This window comes from Stegastes partitus, unplaced genomic scaffold, assembly GCF_000690725.1.
Source record: "Stegastes partitus isolate 25-593 unplaced genomic scaffold, Stegastes_partitus-1.0.2 Scaffold844, whole genome shotgun sequence".
In the NCBI taxonomy this organism is placed as follows: domain Eukaryota; kingdom Metazoa; phylum Chordata; class Actinopteri; family Pomacentridae; genus Stegastes; species Stegastes partitus.
In genome coordinates, this window is record NW_007578575.1 from 119,205 (window position 1) to 138,248 (window position 19,044).

Genomic DNA, 19,044 nt, shown 5'->3' on the forward strand with positions numbered 1-19,044 from the left:
TTTTACTGATGTAGGCCACATCTATATTAGTGTGTGCCCAAGAGGCAATTTTTTTGCAATTGTATTGGGTAGTTTAGTAATAATGCATATATATATATTTTTAAGGCCAATTATGTATTTAAAATGTATTACATTTATTGTCATAATTTCCTAAATAACTTGACACTGTCCTTGTCAAAATTAACATAGGGAGAAAAAAATTAGCATTACTATTATTTGCATAAAATGGAATTTCATTCCATTCTGTATGTAAAGAATGACACCACTGAACTTAGGGATAGTGTTGCAACTCGTGACAACCCACCCAGCTGATGCCAAAGCACACCATTAAAAGAATACAGTCATTTGTTTGCCACATATTTTTATTTTTTGCAACCATAATGCATTGTAGAAGATATATAAAACTGTCAATTCTGTTGCATCAACTCCTGAAAAGAAAAAAAAAAAAAGCACAAACAAAAACACAGCTATCCACAAATTTGTCTTTTATTATAAAAAGAAGAGATTATCAACTCCATCGTGGGCATAGTGTGCCTGTTGTGTAGCGGCTGTGGTCCTCACCAAAATGGCTTTTTCAAAGACATACTAACCAGAAGATCTCTTTTGTACCTACTCCAAAAATTAACATAAATTCGTAGTCCTCCTTTAACACCAATTGTTTAAAGCAATAAGCATATCACCACATTTACTGACAGCAATAAAACACATTAAAAAGATAGATGCAATGTAAAGACACCCCTTTTTCGGGCCAATATGTCATTCTGCTTGCTTGGGCGGCATCAGATCCATTCTCCTGCGTGAAGTTGTTGAATTTGTATTACTGAAACGTGCGATAGAGGCAGAGAAGTGACTGGCCATGTGGGCCAATGTGTGTTGTGCCACATGGATGTGGAAATTTGATTTTCCCTTTTAAAAATACACAAGAAAATCCTGTTTCCTGGCAGTAGTAACTATGCATTCCAAGTTGAGTTTAAATCCAGTTAAACATACTGTAGGAAATTGCCAAAAAACATTTCTGAAATGCCACATGGTACGACACTGGCAAACGTGCTGACTAAATGACATCTCCCTATAACAACTTGTCGTATGGAGTATTTTATTTTGAGTGTCAATATTTGTTGTTGATGTTGACATGTACTGGATGGATGGAAAACTCATGCCATCACCCTATGCTACCCTCTGCACTAAATGTTCAGGCATGTTACATGAAAGTAGAAGTCTGGTTTTAAACTGTGGCCCAACCAGTTATCTGGCCTGAATTATTTCCATATCTTTGTGATATTTCTCATGCTCCCATTCAGACTGAAAAATAAGTGGACAATGATAGGATGGATAATTAGCACATTCCCAAAAAAGAAAGCTAGTCTTGGCCTCTGTCAACCACAAAGGAATAACCATGACTTAGAAATTAAATCAGAATTTTCAAAGGGTGAAGAGAGGGAAGCAAAGACAAACAACACAAAGTGAAACAATGACATCACATACTGTTTAAGTAATTTCTCTGGATGTGGGCAGAGATTTTTTTTTGAAGTGTCTCCTTTAGAAGCCAATTATTTGCTTCCCTTGTCTGCTTCCTGTTGTATCACTGTCCCTCTGTCTTGTTAGGGTTAAGGGAGGGAGCAGGTGGAAATGGTGGGGTGGGGCAGGAACAGTCGGTCACAGGGTAAGCTTGCAGTGACACAGTTCTTTGTACATTTGCCGCCTGAGTCGGGGCATATCCTGCTGGCCAAAGCTGAATGGTTGCCCTAGCGCCAGACACTTGCAGTACTGCAGAATGGTGTAGGGTAAATGAGGACATAAAGAAAAACAAGTTACTGACCAGCAGAAACAATATATTTCTAACAACAGATTTGCAGTGATGCATCGACACTGTATTGTAACTTCACTGAGTTTAGTCTGTTGGTGTGTTTTCCTATGGTGCTAAGCGATCAGCTTCATTGATGCTAAACATGCTGTGTGACAAAATTACTACTACCAATCATTGAGTAGATAAACCAATATAACATGAACACAAAACACAATAAAAAAAAAAATAAGGCAGTTCTAGCCTACTTGTGCAAATGGGCAAATACTGAGTGGCTGTAAAGTAAATTTCAGTAGTCTTTTTATGGCTCCTGTAATGTATGGACAAGTGTGTGTGTGTGTCTGTGTCTGTGTGTGTGTGTGTGTGTGTGTGGTTAGGGGTTGAAAAATTATCTTCCATAGAGGCCAAAAACAAGACTCATATTAGTACAACTGTGTCCCTAACACAGAACAGAATGTAAATTTAAGGATTTAAAAACACACTGATTTGCACAAATGTGGACATGGGCAACAACATAAGGAACTCACCTGTAGCACAAAAGCTCCACAGTCACTGTCATTGTTCTGACGACCCACATTCTGCAACATTACATTTGCAATACATACATTAGCAATACACAGCACAACTGTATGGTAATGTGTGTATGAGTTGCACCAGCAACAGCCAATTTTTCCCATAGGGAACATTAATTTTAAATTAATTCTTTAGAAGGCTTTGTGAAGTGAGTATTCTCTATCTGTGTCAGCCAGTCAAGGTGGGAAAAAAAAATAGGCAAAGCATTTTACCATTTTGAAAAAGCCTTTCCATCCCGTCAAAAAGTCTTGTTGGTCTTTTTTGATGGCCTCGGCTTGCAAATACTTAAAAATATGCTGAAATCAACAACAAAAGACTCAATCAAACATAGATTCAACATTTTCAATAAACACATGAAGTATCATCATATAATTTTTACTTTGTAAAACATCTTCACTGGACTGCAAATATAAAAACATGCATGGTATACCTGTACCCAGTAGAATATTGACTGAAGTTTAGAAAAATGCAAGTATATTCATGAGTGGGAGAAGGTGAAAAAATACAGTGAACACATCTGTATAGCTTTTTATTCATTCAGATCATGGTAATCCTAGGAATTTTAGTAAAAAGCAACTGAAGAGGCTCATACTCATACTTTCATCTTTCATACTCTTGGATTAACCGAGTACACAATTTTAATCTTAAATTGTAAATATGCTATTTTGCTAGACAATTCAGATCAGGACAAATGGTTGGAGTAATTTACTGTGAAAGTTAATTTTTCAATGAGTATGTTGCTGCCAGATGCAGCAGTATTGACAGTTTTTCTTTCCTACAGAAACACACAGCCTAGTCTCTTCAGTAAATGAGTGTGATGAATAAAAAAAGGAAATAATAATAAAAAAAGAAAAAAAAAAAAAAAAAAAAACACTTTATTTCCATCTCCAATTTGTAAAATGTTATCATCGGGTGCTGCAGTGGTTCCCAAACTTTCTCTGCTGGGCCCCCCCTTAGGTATACAAGAACATTTTCCACATTTCCATCTTGCATTCGCTTCAGCCACATCTCCAGTTTTCTGATGAATGATGCAATTTTATCTTCCAGATGTGGGAGGTGTGTATTTGTGCACTGTAACTGCAAATTCACTTCATTGAGTTTCTGAAACATGTCACTGAGGTATGCAAGTTTCATGAGGAACTTGTTACAGCTAAAACTGTGGCCGATCTTGCCCACAGTTTTAGCTGTAACAAGTTCCTCATGAAACTGCCCTCCTCCTTCAAAAAGATGCGGATTTCATCTCGCAGCTCAAAGACCCTGGACAGCACCTTCCCCCATGACAGCCATCGGGACTCGCTGTGAAACAGAACAGCTGTGAAGTTGGAGCCCATTTCCTTGCACAGTGCCGAAAAAATGCGGGCTTTCACAGGGCGTGTTTTTATATAGTTGACTGTGGCAATGACGTTGGTCATGACATCGTTCAGCTTGGGACTCAACTGTTTCGATGCCAGCACTTCACGGTGTATCATGCAGTGCGTCCACTGCACATCGGGGGAGACGCGCTTGCAGCCCTCCCCGTTTCCCAGCCATAGCCTGTGCCCCATCTGTGCAGATCCCCACACAGTCCTCCCATCTCAGACCGGCCTCTTTCAAGTAAGAGTCAGTTATTCTAAACAGTTCTTCTGCTGTGGCTCTGCCGGTAATTTGTTTGCAGAAAAGCAATTCCTCCCTCATGTCATCTCCGTCTATGAATCTGACATAAGTTATCAATAAACAGTCTTTGTTACTGTCGGTAGCTTCATCCATCTGCAGAGAAAAGCGGCTGCCACGCACCTTATCATTAAGCTGCCCCTCTATGTCCTTTGACATGTCATAAATGTGCCTGCCGATGGTGGTGTTGGACAGAGGAATAACACTTACTTTTCTGGCTGCAGAGTCATCAAGCATCGCCGAGACCATGTCCATAGCGCAGGGAAGTATTAATTCCTCTGCTATTGTGTGCGGCTTTTTACACTGCGCCACATGGTAGGCAACTTTATATGAGGCGAGTTGAGCGTTTGCCGGCACGGATGCAGCTTTGGTAAAGGCAGCCTGCTGAGCATGGCAGTTTACGAGTTTTTTTCTGAAAAACTCAACTGGCTTGTCTTTGTGCTCTAGATGTTTGGTCTCCAAGTGGCGTCTTAGCTTGTTCGGCTTCAAGCTGTCCCAAGCTAGCACTTTAAGACAGACCACACACTGCGGTCTCTCCTCATTACCCACCGTTGTACAGGTGAAGCCGAAGGCTAAATATGTGTCATCATATCTTCTCCTTCTTTGTTGTGGAAGATAGTTGCGTGGTCTTGGGCAGTGCTTCATCCTCTAACGTACGTTTACCGACCCCCGTCAAAAACTTGTCCATGTTATGCTAGCTATGTCAATTTTTGATTCATTCATTCCGCCCGCGCCTGCGCCCCCCTGCAATTGCTCTGCACCCCCCCAGGGGGTGCACCCACCACTTTGGGAACCGCTGGGTTACTGTATGGGTATTGGGCACATTAAACACATCTATTATCAGCAATCATTATTTTCCTTTAAATTTCTAAAAGCTGCTACTCAAATAATGACAAACTTTTCAGATCTTAAAAAAATTTAAAATTAAAAAAAAAAATAAAAAAATCATCTGATTCCTCCTCTGAAATTTTTGTTTTGCATTTACGCACCAGAAAGCTTTGCTGTTGTACCATGAGTTTTCTCTTAGCTGTTATAAGCAGTTTGTAATACATAGTTGCTGCTAGTAACTTTTGTTTTTGTGAAATACCAGTTGCTGTTACACCATTTGTAACACAGTTTACTATTCAACACTTTATCTTCCTGACCACACTGCATGTGGACTGTAATTTCTCTAAACTGGTTTTTCTTAATTGCAATCACTTGGCAAAACAACTAAAAGTTTATATATATATATTTGCCATAATCATTACAATATTCATTGCTGAGTACTTGCATTGAAAATCTCCCTCACTATATGAAGCAACACTGATGTTTAACTTCCTTATCCTGTAGCTGTGTAGCTGGACTGAAAAACGCCATGGTCCAAGACTAGGGCCTGACTGATGTGGCTTTTTTGAGGCTGATGCAGATTCTGATATTTGGCAAAAAAAACAAAATCATAACCAATTAATCAGCCGATTAATTTTTAAAATATATAATGTATAAAATAGCTTCTTTTTTGGTCCCTTAACGCTTACAACAACAAAGATATGAATCACAGGCAGAACATTTTACTGTTTTACAATACTTTGTCCTTTAGTATTTGTTTAACTTTACAACAGAAAGGAATTTTCAAGTATAAAAACATGCAACAAAGCATTAAACATAATATATATATCGGTAAAAAAAAAAAGTTTTCCAAACAAATATGTCTGTAATGTGAGGTATTTTGATTTAAATTTGCATTGAGCAATTTTCATTCTATGGAGCATGCATGAATATAGCTACAAGTTGTACTGATGAATTTATCTTTAGATTTAGGCCAAAGGTCTATGCTGTATATAAGCAACATAACGAGTGAAGTTACTGGCAGAACATTATTTATGCAGCCCTCTGATGTTCTGTACTCTCAAAGACTGTGCTGTCTTTAAAGTTGATGGTAGTAAGTTAATAAAAATGTAGGTTAAATAAGTGAGTTAAAAAGTTGGATAAAAAGTTTAAAAAGTTGTTTTCTGTAGTTTTCTGAAAACCTCTATGCGCTGTTTTGGTTTCGGAATTTGCGGCAGAGTGAGTGATCTTACCGCTGTACGGTCGTAAGGTATTATAACTCTTTGTCATCTCCATGAGCCAAGTTTGACTTGTTTACAACAAGCAGCAGCAAAAACGAAAGTTACGAATGTAACTACAGTTCGATGAATCCCGAATGACCGCCAGAGGCGATACTTTAAGCACTGAATATTTCCCTTCACGCATGCGCAGTTCGAGTATGAATACCAACATTGTCACCTGTGACACCTGGATGACCCCGGAGGAGACTATAATCTTCCGGTGTCATCAGAATATCTGTTCCTACAGAATCTTCTCGCGAGAACACGGGGATTCTGAGTGACAGAGTGCTCTGCCGGTCATTTGAGATTCATAGAACCGTAGTTAAATTTGTAACTTTCGTTTTATTTCATCCCTGCTGACCACCAGAGGCGGTGCTTTAAGCACTGAATGACTTATACCAGCAAAGTCACGAGGAATCCTGATTACAAACCTTAATGAGTAGAATCAGAGGACTCTGGCAACAGAACCACACCCAGTGGATGGGGGATAGCAACATTCACCCTGTAAAACCTTGAGAATGTTCCTGATGAGGCCCATGAAGCTGCAGTACAAATATCTTCTAAGGGCACTCCACTCAGGGCAGCCCATGACGTAGAGACACTCCTGGTGGAGTGGCATTTCATGCCTGATGGCAAAGAACGGTTACTTGCCCCATATGCATGGCGAATGACATCCACAATCCAGTGGGACAGTCGCTGTTTGGGGAGAGCACAACCTTTCTTAGGACCACTAAAACAGAGGAAGAGCTGTTCTGTCTACCGAATGCATGCTGAGGCTGTGATATAATCTCTTAGGGCCTGCACAGGGCACAACAGTTCCGGCTTGTCCCCCCCCTCTCCTGGTGGGGGGTTAAACTGTGCAAGCCGTATAGGCTGGTTAAGGTGCGAGTGTGACAACACCTTAAGGAGGAACGCTGTATTCGCCCATAGAGTGACACCTGAACCATCTGAATTCCACCTCAGACATGAGTCGCTGACAGAAAGGGCGTGCAGCTCACTGATGCGTTTTGTCGAGGTAATAGCCAGGAGGAATGCAGTCTTGTATGACACCCACTTCAGCTCTGCTTCTGTCAACGGCTCAAAGGGAGGCCTGCCTAGAGCCTCCAGCACCAGAGGCAGGTCCCATGATGGAGCTCTTGGAGCTCTCGGGGGATGCAACCTCTGAGCTCCCCAGAGGAAGAGGGACACCAGACTGTGGCTCCCTACTGTGCCATTATCGACTCTAGCATGTCTAAATGATATCGCTGCCACGTACACTTTCAGGGTGGACTGAGACCGACCTTTGTCCAGAAGAAACTGCAGGAAATCCAGAATAGTAGGCACAGAGCAATGTACTGGATTTTCACTCTGGCCCTCACACCATTCAGAAAATAATTTCCACCTGTTGTCATACTGCAGCCGAGTGGATGAAGCTGTGATGAAGATGGTATACCTAACAGGGTCCACACAGCTCAGCAGCGGTTCGGGCCCTCCAACAGCCAAACACACAGTTGGAGGTGTCGAGGATTGGGATGCCAAATCAGACCTCCTAGTTGTGACAGTAGGTCTTCTCTGTCGGGGAGTTGCCATGGCACGCCGCAACAGAGTCTGTGCAGGAGAGGAAACCATGTCCTCGCTGGCCAGAAGGGGGCCACCAGCAGAATCCTGTGACCCTCGTGAAGAACTCTCTGAAGCGTTGAAGGAATCAGTGGCAGCGGTGGAAAGGCGTATAAGAGACCCTCCGGCCAGGGGTGAGCCAGTGCATCCTGGCCTAGAGGGCTGGTCGTCTCCGCCAAGGAAAGCCAAAGGGGGCAGTGGGTTGACACCTCTGATGCAAAGAGGTCCACCTCTGCTCTGCCAAAGAGGCTCCAGATGGTGCGCACAACCTCTGGGTGGAGGCGCCACTCTCCTGGCGGAGGCTTGTGACGGGAGAGGAAGTCTGCCATGTGGTTTTGCTCCCCCGGTAGATACATTGCCCGCAGGCTGCCGCCCCAACCAACACGGTCACGGAGCTACAAAGCAACGGGACGTAGTTGAGCTTTTAGAAATGCGGCTTTGGATAACGCTATCAGAGTGATAGCGATCTGTGCGTGAGAAGATGAAAAGGAACAGATACTCTGATGACACCGGAAGCTATAGTCTCCCCCGGGGTCATCCAAGTGTCACAGGTGACATTGTTGGTATTCATACTCGAACTGCGCATGCACAAAGGGGAATATTCAGTGCTTAAAGCACCGCCTCTGGCGGTCAGCAGGGATAAAATAGAACTGAGCTTTTTGTGGAGTTGCTGAAGTGTTTTACACGCTTTAGCCTTGGAGAATATCTATCTTTCTACAAAATCAAATTGTACAAAATGCTCAACAGCATTTACTGTCTTATGAGAAATTAAGAATATATCTGCGATTAATTGGCAAAACTTCGGCTGATGAGTTTTTGAAAAGGGCTATAATCGGCCGATTTAATCGGCCAGCCAATGAATTGGTCGGGCCCTATTCAAGACAAAAATTTGCTACCGTAAATGCAGCTGTTTAAGTCCCACACGCCATCGCTTATATTGTGTAGATCTGAATTTGATCTGTTTGCACTTTTGTAACTTAAAAGAAATGTAACTTGAGTTGTAATCAGAAGATTTTAAAAAAGATATCTATATAGATATAGAAAACAAAAAGTTAATAGAAAAAAATGTTGGGGTTTTTTTTGCTTCCAAAAAGAGAAGCAAGAGCTTAGTGTTGTTGTTCAGCCCTACCTTTGGACAGCGCCTGTTGAGGGTCCGCTGAGAATCAAAGTAAGTGATAGCACGACGAGGAATGTCAACACTGACTAGTGACCAGTGGACCTCTAGGTGGATGGGGATCAACAACAGATCCTTCTGAAAGATGTCAACCTAAAAAAAAAATAGGGCACAAAGAGAGGTGCAGACAAAGTAGTCAAGTAGAGATAATAGAAGTTATTTTAATGTGACATTCATTATGCATTACGAAAATGATGTTTGTTTAATAAAAAACAACATTTCATTATTAAGCAATTATCAGCTCCATACTCAATCCACTTAACATTACCTCAAGATAGTGGCTCCAAGAATCTAAAAAGTGTGTGAATACAGCATAATCCTGGTACCAGGCTAATGGATAGGACTCACCCTTCTGAAGTAATAAATAAAAATAAATAATAAAAAATGCTCCAGCTTTTTGATTTATGTGCATTTAGAAGGAATTACAGCATTGAGCCCGTGTGGAATGGCCTTAATCCACCTTGCACATCTTGACATTGTAATTTACCCTATTTTAATTGCAAAACTGTTCAGGTTCTGTTAGGTTACATGGGGAACATGTGAAAACAGCCCTTCTAAAGTCCAGCCACAAATTTTCAATTGGATTTAGGTTTAGGCAGACTTGGCCACTCCAGAACATTAAATTTGCTGTCTTTAAACCATTTCTGTGTAGCTTTGGCCGTATGCTTCTGAGTCATTGTCATGCTGGACAACCAACGTAGACTTTACCACTGCAGAGAAATATCCTCACATGCTGCCACCACCATGCTTAACAGTGGAAATGGTGTGTTTGTGATGTGCAGTGTTTGGAGTCTGTCAAACACAGTGTCTAGTTTAATGACCAAAAAGCTTTTGAAATGTTTTTTCTTTCAGACTAATGAAGCCTCTTCCAGTTGACGCCATAGTGTCCCACACAGCTGGCAAAATCTAGTCAAGGTTAAAAACATTTATTTTCAACATGGCTTTCTTGTTGCCACTCCCCCATAAAGTTTTGACTGGTAAAGAACCTGTGCAACAGTTGTTGTCTACAGTCTCATATATGTCAGCCCCTGAACTTGTAAGTTTTCAGGATACAGAGGTGTCTTGTGTCCTCCCTTACTAGTGTCTTTCTTGCATGGTAACGTAACGTAAAATTCCGTTTTTTAAGGCCAGCCTGCTCTAAGCAGGATCACATTTGCCATATTCCATTCTCATCTTGATGATTGATTTAAAATTGTACCAAGGAATATATATATATATATATATATATATTCAGTGACTTGAAAATGTACTTGTATCCATCCCCTGACTTATGCATTTCAATAACCTTTTCACAGTTATTTTGTGTTTGTTGAGTAGTTATAGAAAGCAATGTTAATTTATCAATGACTAGACCTTCCAGACACAGGTGTGTCTACTAAAATCACCCGAGACACATTCACTGCACTAATGATGTCCATTTCTCTAATTGTGTGACTTCTAGCACCAGCTGGCTGCAGCTGTGTTAAAAAAGGTGAGTCACTTTAAGGGGGTGAATACTTATGTAATCACTTATTTCGCATTTTAGATTTTCAGTTATTGACATAATTTTTTAAAATCAGTTTTCACTTTGACATGAATCTCTTGTCCAAAAACACAAATGAAATTGACCATCATACAATAGTGAAAAGCACAAAGCAACTATTTAAAAAAAAAAAAAAGGGGGGGGAGGGGGGACTTTTAAAGTGTCAATGCCCCTTCATGACCCTCTTTTTGAAGAAATTAAGAGTTACACAACAAGAATAGAGAATCATGTGCTAAGGTGTACTGCCTTATTAATACAATTTTATATCAAGTGACATGGCTCTGGATTCACTATACTAAACTTTAAATATAGCCTAAGCAGACTCTGATCAATATTTCCTAACCTTGGTGAGCCTCAAGAATCCTGATGATAGGAATAAAAGACATGGCTGAGGTGAAGTACACTTGCTGCCCTGCTTTGCATGCTTTCACAGCAACCTAAACATCCATCCATCCATCCATCCTCTATACACTGCTTAATCCTCACTAGGGTCGTGGGGGGGGGCTGGAGCCTATCCCAGCCGACTCAGGGCAAAGGCAGGGAACATCCTGGACAGGCCGCCAGTCTATCGCAGGGCCACACTTAGAGACAGACAACCAAGCACACTCACATTCACACCTACGGACAATTTAGAATCACCAATTAACCTCAACATGATTTTAGACTGTGGAAGGAAGCCGGAGAACACGGAGAGAATCCATGCTGCACAGGGAGAACATGCAAACTCCATGCAGAAAGATCCTGGGAATCCTAACCAGGACATGAACCAGGGATCTTCTAGCTGCGAGGTGACTGTGCTAACCGAGCCACCTTGCAGCCCACAATCTAAACATGTTGGAGAAAATGTATGGATTTTTTGCCCAAGAAATGAAGTCACGGTAGGATGTCTGAAGTAGGGGTTGACTGATGTGTTATTTTTTTGTAATTAGTAGTGAAGGATAACAATAGCACATATTCTAAGTTAGCTTATAAAGTTCCAGTCAAAGGTTTGAACACACTTTCTCATTCAGCGTTGTTTTATTTGTTAGCGTTGTTTTTACTTGCAAAGCAAGCAGGGGTCCTTGCCCGCTATTGTTCCTGCTGCGTTTCTCTCTTTCTTTCTTTCTTCTTATTATTTGCCTGATGAACGCGAAACCCTTAATTTGACCCCCTAAACACACTCAAAAGCTCACCAAAATTGGCACGCATCTCCGAATCGGCGAAAAATTTGATAAAATGAAAAAAAAAAACAAGAAAAGCTCTCTAGCGCCACCTAGTTACAGAAAAACACATTAAAACAGCCCCAGCACCCAGTAGGAATGTCTTACAGAGCTCAAACCAACACCAAAATGTTCGTCTCAATGAGACCCACAAATCTCGCACTGAAACCCCTGACCTATCTCAAACAGGAAGTCCGCAATTTGCCTTTCAAAGTAAAAAAAAAATGAGTGAAACCATCTTTTGGGAAAAAATTATCTTGTCTGACACCGTAAATCGTATCAACTTGAAAATCGCACAGGAGACAGAGAAGGCTTTGATGCACAAAAGTTCTGAAGGGATTTGGTGTTTCTCAAACGGTTTTCGAATGGCAAGCCGTTAAAGTTGATGAGCTGTCCCAGCCTCAGCTCATACTTTGTATGGCTGTCTATGGGACATGTGCAGACATGCTGTGACATTTGCTCATCTACACAAAAAACTAGAGGTCCTACAGCTTTAAAAATGACACTGAGGGCTTCCTAACAAGATTTACAACAAAAATATGTTGTTTTTGCACATATTTGGAGAAAATTGTGGCTGTATGGGAGAGTGAAAGTGAGTAAAACTCTCAGCTCTCTCAGCCAGGGGCATGAAGAACAATGACATCATCACCTGCAGCTTTGATCCTGATTGGCAGGTCAGTGCAGCTGCTCATGTGACTCACTGACAGTCTGAGGGTGAGAAGAGAGAGAAAAATGGCTCCTTCAACTTAAAGCAGGTTTAACTTGAAGCATGGTCAGACGGGCAAGTTGCAACGCGGACCGAGGACCCGACAAACGCTGCTTGCAGCTTTAATTTTAACTGTTTTCAAAATTCCAGATTAATACTGAAGACATCAAAACTATGAAAGAACACATATGGAATTATGTTGTAAACAAAAACATGTTAAACAAATCGGAATATGTTTTATCTTTTAATTTCTTCAAAGTATCCCCCTTTGCTTTGATAACAGCTTTGCACACTCTTTGTATTCTCTCAATCAGCTTTATGAGGAAGTCTCCTGGAATGGTTTTCCAACAGTCTTGGAGTGCTGGAGCACTTGTTGGCTGCTTTTCCTTCACTCTGCTGTCCAACTCATCCCAAACCATCTCAACTGGGTATAGGTCAGGTGATTGTGGAAGCCAGGACATCTGAGACAGCACTCCATCACTTTCCTTCTCAGTCAAATAGCCGTTACATAGCCTGAAGGTGTGTTTGGGGTCTAGTCTTGCTGAAAAACAAATGATGGTCCTAGGAAGCACAAGCGAAATGGAAAGGCATGGCGCTGCACAATGCTGTGGTAGCCATGCTGGTTAAGTGTGCCTTGAATTTTGAATAAATCACCAACAGTGTCACCAGCAAAGCATCGCTACACCATCACACCTCCTCCTCTGTGCGTCACACATGCAGAAACCATTGGTTCACCTTCTCTGTGTCTCACCATGACACGGCAGTTGGAACCAAAAATCTCAAATTTGGACTCATCAGACCAAAGTACAGATTTCTACAGGTCTAATGTCCATTCCCTGCTTTTCTTGGCCCAAACAATCTCTTCTTCTTGTTGTTCATCCTCAGTAGTGGCTTCTTTGCAACAATTCAACCATGAAGGCCTGATTCACACAGTCTCGTCTTAACAGTTCATGTTGAGATTTGTCTGCTACTTGAACTCCGAGGAATTTATGTAGGCTCTAATCTGAGGTACTGTTAATTTGCAGTTTCTGAGGCTGGTAACTCTCATGAACTTATCCTCTGCAGCCCAGGTAACTCTTGGTATTCCCAGTCCTAATGAGAGCCAGTGTCATCGTAGTGTTTGATGGTTTGTGCGACGGCACTTGAGGATATATCTAGTTCTTGAAAATTTCTTGATTAACTGATCTTCAGGTCGGTCAAGTAATGATCGACTGTCGTTTCTCTTTCCTGAGTTGAGTGGTTCTTGCCATACTATGGATAACAGCAGTAGTCAAATAGGGCTATCCACTATGTACAAACACTACCTCTACACAACACAACTGATGTTCTCAAACACATTAAGAAGGCAAGTAATTCCACAAATTGACTCTTGACAAGGCACATCTGTTAATTTTAAACCATTCCAAGTCTCCCTCATGAAGCTGATTGAAAGAATGCCAAGAGTGTGCAAAGTTGTCATCAAAGCAATAGGGGGATACTTCAAAGGACCTAACATATAAAACATATTCTGGTTTGTACTACACTTTTTTGTTTACTACATAATTGCACATGTGTTCTTTGATGTCTTCAGTATTAATCTACAATGTATAAAATAATTAAAATAAATAAAAACCATTGAATGACAAGGTGTGTCAAAACTTTTGACTGGTACTGTATCTATACAACAAAAATGTATCTGTCAACATTCTAAGAATGCCACTAACTTAACCAGGCATTTTCCAAACAACTGCCCAGTCCTCAGCCTTTCCTCTTGTGAATGTAAAAAAAAATTTTTTTTAGAAGAGACTGAACTATCCCAGACAGTGGTGCATTGAGAGATATGATTTCAGTCTTAGGAAGGAAGATACATCATATATTTCTCACACTGCTCTTGTGGATAACATCAATATTTTTGGCCACTCTGGGTCCTCTACAACAGGGGTTCAAAAAGCATCTTAGAAAACTGGTTCCAAATAAATACTTATTTGGTTTTCATGCCATGTGATGCTGAAAACTGAGAAATACTGTTTAAAAACCCTTCTGACAAATGCCAACTTTCAGTCACTTATCCAAGTTTTATTTTTTATTTTTGAGTATGATACTTGATCATGAATGCCTATACAGCTATCCAGTACCATCAGGCCGTGAATTTTTTAGTTTCTCTGCCCACTAATGAGCCAGAGAAGACACTGCCCCAATAAACTTACCTGAAGATTGGATACACAGTGATAAACAACTAAAAATGTATCACTTTATTATAAGTGATAAACTTTTTTATTTTATTTTTTTTTTAATTTAAGAAGTTTAGAAATTGCAAAAGCCAAAATTCATTAAAATAGATTTTATATTTTGTTGTTAATCGATGATTTCAATGATAAGACAGCAGCCGATAGTTAAATGTCGCTCACTAAACGATCATTTGTGTTTATTCTGTTGTTGTTCTATACTTTGTTTTTATTAGTAGGTAAAAGTTGATAAAGGATGAAAGTCCTGATCAAGCTATAAAATAGTAGTAAAACTAGAACAATGGTGTAATATATTAACTTTAACTTTCACAGTCACTACAAATGAAAACACAAGTGTGCAGCATTGTAGTAAAGCTAGTATAGTAAAAATCCATCCATTAGCTATACACCGCTTAATCCTCATTAGGGTTGCGGGGGGGCTGGAGCCCATCCCAGCTGACTTAGGGCAAAGGCAGGGGACACCCTGGACAGGCCGCCAGTCTATCGCAGGGCCACACTTAGAGACAGACAACCAAGCACACTCACATTCACACCTACGGACAATTTAGAATCACCAATTAACCTCAACATGTTTTTGGACTGTGTGGGAGGAAGCCGGAGAACCTGGAGAGAACCCACGCTGCACGGGGAGAACATGCAAACTCCAAGCAGAAAGATTCCGGTGCCCCCACTGGGACGCGAACCGGCAACCTTCTTGCTGCGAGGCAACACTACTAACCAATTCAATTTCACTTTAAAGTGGTAAAGCCAGTGGCAGTCACATCTGGTATAAGGTTTAGGAACTTTGTTTTGAGGCTGAGATACCTTTAAAAAGCACTATTTTAATTTAAATGGTATACAAACAGAAGCAAATTATGGCACTTACATACATATGCTCTACAAGTTGCCAAAATGTATATTCTCTACCACAGCAATGGGCTGCTCATCCAACGTGATGAATTCAATTACCCTTGCAGTAATTTTTTTTTTTTGGCCCTGGTGAGGAAATTTCCCCATTTCAAATATCTTCCAGGATGTGCTGCTTTGGTGCAGCCTTTGCCTGAGTTACCTGAAGGAACACGCTGTGCTCTGGTAGGTATTGACTTTTTAAGGAAAGCATCAAATTGGCAACATTAAATACACAAAATGCTCACATTACAGATATTAGTGGCTGTTGAACTGTTTTCGTTCTCCAATTTAAAATAGTTAACATTTTAGCTGCATCCTGCAATTAACTGCGCTTTCCCTTTACAACACCTATGTGACAGCGGATGTAAACAAAGGATCGGGCTTAGGTCCATGCTCAACAAAGTCGCCTGAACACAGTCAGTTAAAAAACTCTTTGACTGGCCATGATCACAGTCTTTGAGTTAGGATCCAGAGTTCAATTAGGGTAATTCTGTATTTAGTTTGGGATACAATCCCAAATGAATAAAATAAAGCTTTGTCATAGTTAAAAACTACAAGTTCATATATATTGCTAGGTGACATTAAAGTTTAGATTTTCCATGGTGAGCAAAGTTTACTGAGTTTTGCCTTTTTAAAACTCAGTGGGTTGGTAATGTCACCTTTTTAAATGGTATAAGAGCCACCTCTTATGTCTTCGTCAGTGCATATCTCGCAGTTAATATTACTCTGCTATTCACCCAGATTTGTAAACATATCAGTTGATGTTTGCTATTTGGGAAACTATTTTTGACTAGTTATAGAGATTGTTTAAATGCCAAGCCCTAATAGGACATTTGCTTACTTTTGTTGATCTACTTTAAAATTAAAAGATGGGTAAATATTTATATATATTTTTTAAAATGTCCCAAGCTATCTTTAACTTAAAGAAAACCTGTGTTACAAATTAACTGAAAAGAGTTCATTTAGTAGCAAGGGTCTTAAATCCACTTACGTTTTTTGTCCACCGTTTCACTCCTTCATAGCCTTTGGTCCTCAGCTTATCATAAAAGAAGCTGTTGAAAAAGTGGACCTGAAGAAGAGAATTGGAAAAAATAAGAACTATGGTAGACAACTGAAATAGTGTTCAAAGGCTCTGAAACTACTTTACAACATGTGACAAAATATATCAATATGGACTTGCACATTTCACTTGCAATTGTCCAATAGTGATGGAAGTAAGACCGTCAACCTTGTTTACCAATGGGGTGTCTGGACGCGTTGGAGTATTGAGACTTGTTTTCTTGAAATTTAGTCAAAATACCTGTATCAGTTACACATGTACAACTCACATGAGAGCATAATAACAAGTATGGGTCTTCCTCATAGAATAGGTTGGGTTTTCAGTAGTCAGTTGTAATAATCTTATCTTTATCCATGTCACTGAATGTACTCTTCCCAAGACTGCTCATAAATGAATGTAAGAATGCTTTCTAGTTTGTTGTAGAAATGTTACAAGAACTAAAACTTTGGAAACACATCAATGCCCAATTATGAAATATTTTGCTCTTTTGGGGTATCAAAAGTACAGAGGGTTGAGTTGAAGTTATTTAGTTGTAGAACTCATAAATTGGCATCCATTACCATTACAAAGAAAAAAAGTAAGAACGATTGGGCTGACTTGCTCAGGGCCCTAATTCGCATATCCTGTGACTCAAAAGTTTAACTAGTCTGGCAAGTTTAAATCCTGAAAGAAACCTGTTCTTCCCATCATCCTCCTGTTTCTCTCGCTACCATCGATTGTGTGTGAATTCAACAATATTTTTTGTTTGAAAGGCTGCATAACGCTAAAACAGTTGTGTGAAAAAGACAAGTTAATTTTTTTTTTTGGACAAGCAAACATTTGATCCTGTTTGAAGCAGTGCTTACAGATAGAGGGGACATATTTGAAAAAACTCCACAAAGAAAATTTGCTTTATCATTTATTCATTCAACTGAAATGTTAACAGATGCAACATTTTTCTGTGGACAAGTAGGTTCCCACTTGGCCTCAAAGGCTAGTATTGGCCCCTTTGGCAAATGGCCTCACATTATCTTCAAGCACTCCTGAATATGATCCAAAATTTCATTGCTAAATCCATGATTGGAAGCTGCTCAGTCCCAGGGAAAAGTGAAGCAAAACCCTAACATCATTCAGCACCATACTTCACAGATGGTATTAGGGTTCTTCTCTTAAAAAGCTGTCTTTGGTCTGCCAAAACCAAACGTCTCTATGATTATTGTGACATAATAAGAACTATCTCTGATTTGTCTGTACCAGCCTGCTCTGGGGCGCCCCAGTAGCTCAACCGGATAAGACAGCAACCCATATACAGGGGCAGCAATCGTGGGTTCGACTCCTGCCCACAGCCATTTGCTGCAGGTCTTCCCCCATTCTTCTCCCCCTTCCCTGTCTCTCTCCACTGTCCTGCTAATAAAGGCAAAAAGCCAGCAAAAGAAAATAATTTTAAAAGGCCTCTGAAGCCTAGAGCTTCATTGGCAAAAAGTTCTCTTGTGCTCTTTTTGGAAAGCAATAGCTATTTCCTGACATGCCCCATGCAGTTCGAATTTATCCACATTCTTTTGGATTGTAGACGCATGCAGTTTGATACCAACAGTTGTGACTTACCTGCAGATCTTGTGATGAAATTTGGGGATTCTTGGAAATTTATTATTTGCACAGTCTGCTCTTGGGCTGAATTTGCTGGTGCAGCCAGTCCTGGACAAATTGGCAGTTGTTTGAAATCCACACCACTTGTAGATAATTTACCTTACAGTGGGCTGATTTATTTTAAACAACCTGGGGACCTTTTTGAAATCCGTTGAAGGGGTCATGGCAGCCATAACATTTTGCTATTACAGCATTGCTTAAGGCCTTAGATTGTGTTTTAGATTTTGACATGATGACACCAAAGATGTTAGAGGTTTAACCAGACAGGTTCAATTGTTGACTGCCTTTAATCATTGGCACTTAATCTGGAACCCTTCATTCTAATTTTAAGGGCTTAAACACGAGATGATTACAGGAATGTACTTTGTGTTTTGCATTCACTAAATTGTGAAAATTACTACACCATGTAAATTTAGGTGTCATTCGTCTGAGTACATCGCTTTTGTCTGCAGGTACAGTTTTAAAGAGGATCAAGTGTTTGCTTGTTCCAAGATGGTGAAAAGGTAAACTTTTTCCATTCGATATACTGATATTTTGTCAACAATGTGCTTGCAGTGTTTTTTTCCAGTTTATTTCTGTGTCCTGTGATTTTTCAGTGGAAAAGGAACAAATTAAATGCTTTCTTACTAAGATAGCACATTTTTTGTTTTCAATAACAACTCTATACTTATGCGTAGTCATTCTTCATCAGTTCTGTCTTTTCTGTCCCCAAAGCAAAAAAAGCAATCGGCATAATTTTGAGACCTTATTCATTTTTGTATCCTACACAGCACTGATCACTATTTCTTATACTTACATTCCTATGTACATTTTTTCTGTCGAGTATATGTGTATCTCTATGTGTAAAGCTGCTGACAACAATGTGAATTTCTCCACTGCGAGATAAATAAAGGCATATCTTATCTTATCAACAATTTGAATGACATCTGAAGTA

The 19,044-nt window shown here is 40.1% G+C and overlaps 1 protein-coding gene across 2 annotated transcripts in view; it reads right to left on the reverse strand.

Annotated features, from left to right (window-relative positions):
• Positions 1 to 344: 344 nt before the first annotated feature.
• The window catches only part of LOC103365476 (sentrin-specific protease 3-like), a 33,525-nt gene continuing 14,825 nt past the window's right edge, over positions 345 to 19,044 (reverse strand). For both annotated transcript variants that reach the window (XM_008292916.1, XM_008292917.1), the window contains 5 exons: positions 16,416 to 16,493; positions 8,840 to 8,977; positions 2,590 to 2,673; positions 2,332 to 2,382; positions 345 to 1,767 (listed from right to left, as the gene is read on the reverse strand). In XM_008292916.1, the coding sequence (XP_008291138.1) occupies positions 1,657 to 1,767; positions 2,332 to 2,382; positions 2,590 to 2,673; positions 8,840 to 8,977; positions 16,416 to 16,493 (462 nt within the window). In that variant the 3' untranslated portion in view covers positions 345 to 1,656. The remainder of the gene's footprint in view (positions 1,768 to 2,331; positions 2,383 to 2,589; positions 2,674 to 8,839; positions 8,978 to 16,415; positions 16,494 to 19,044) is intronic.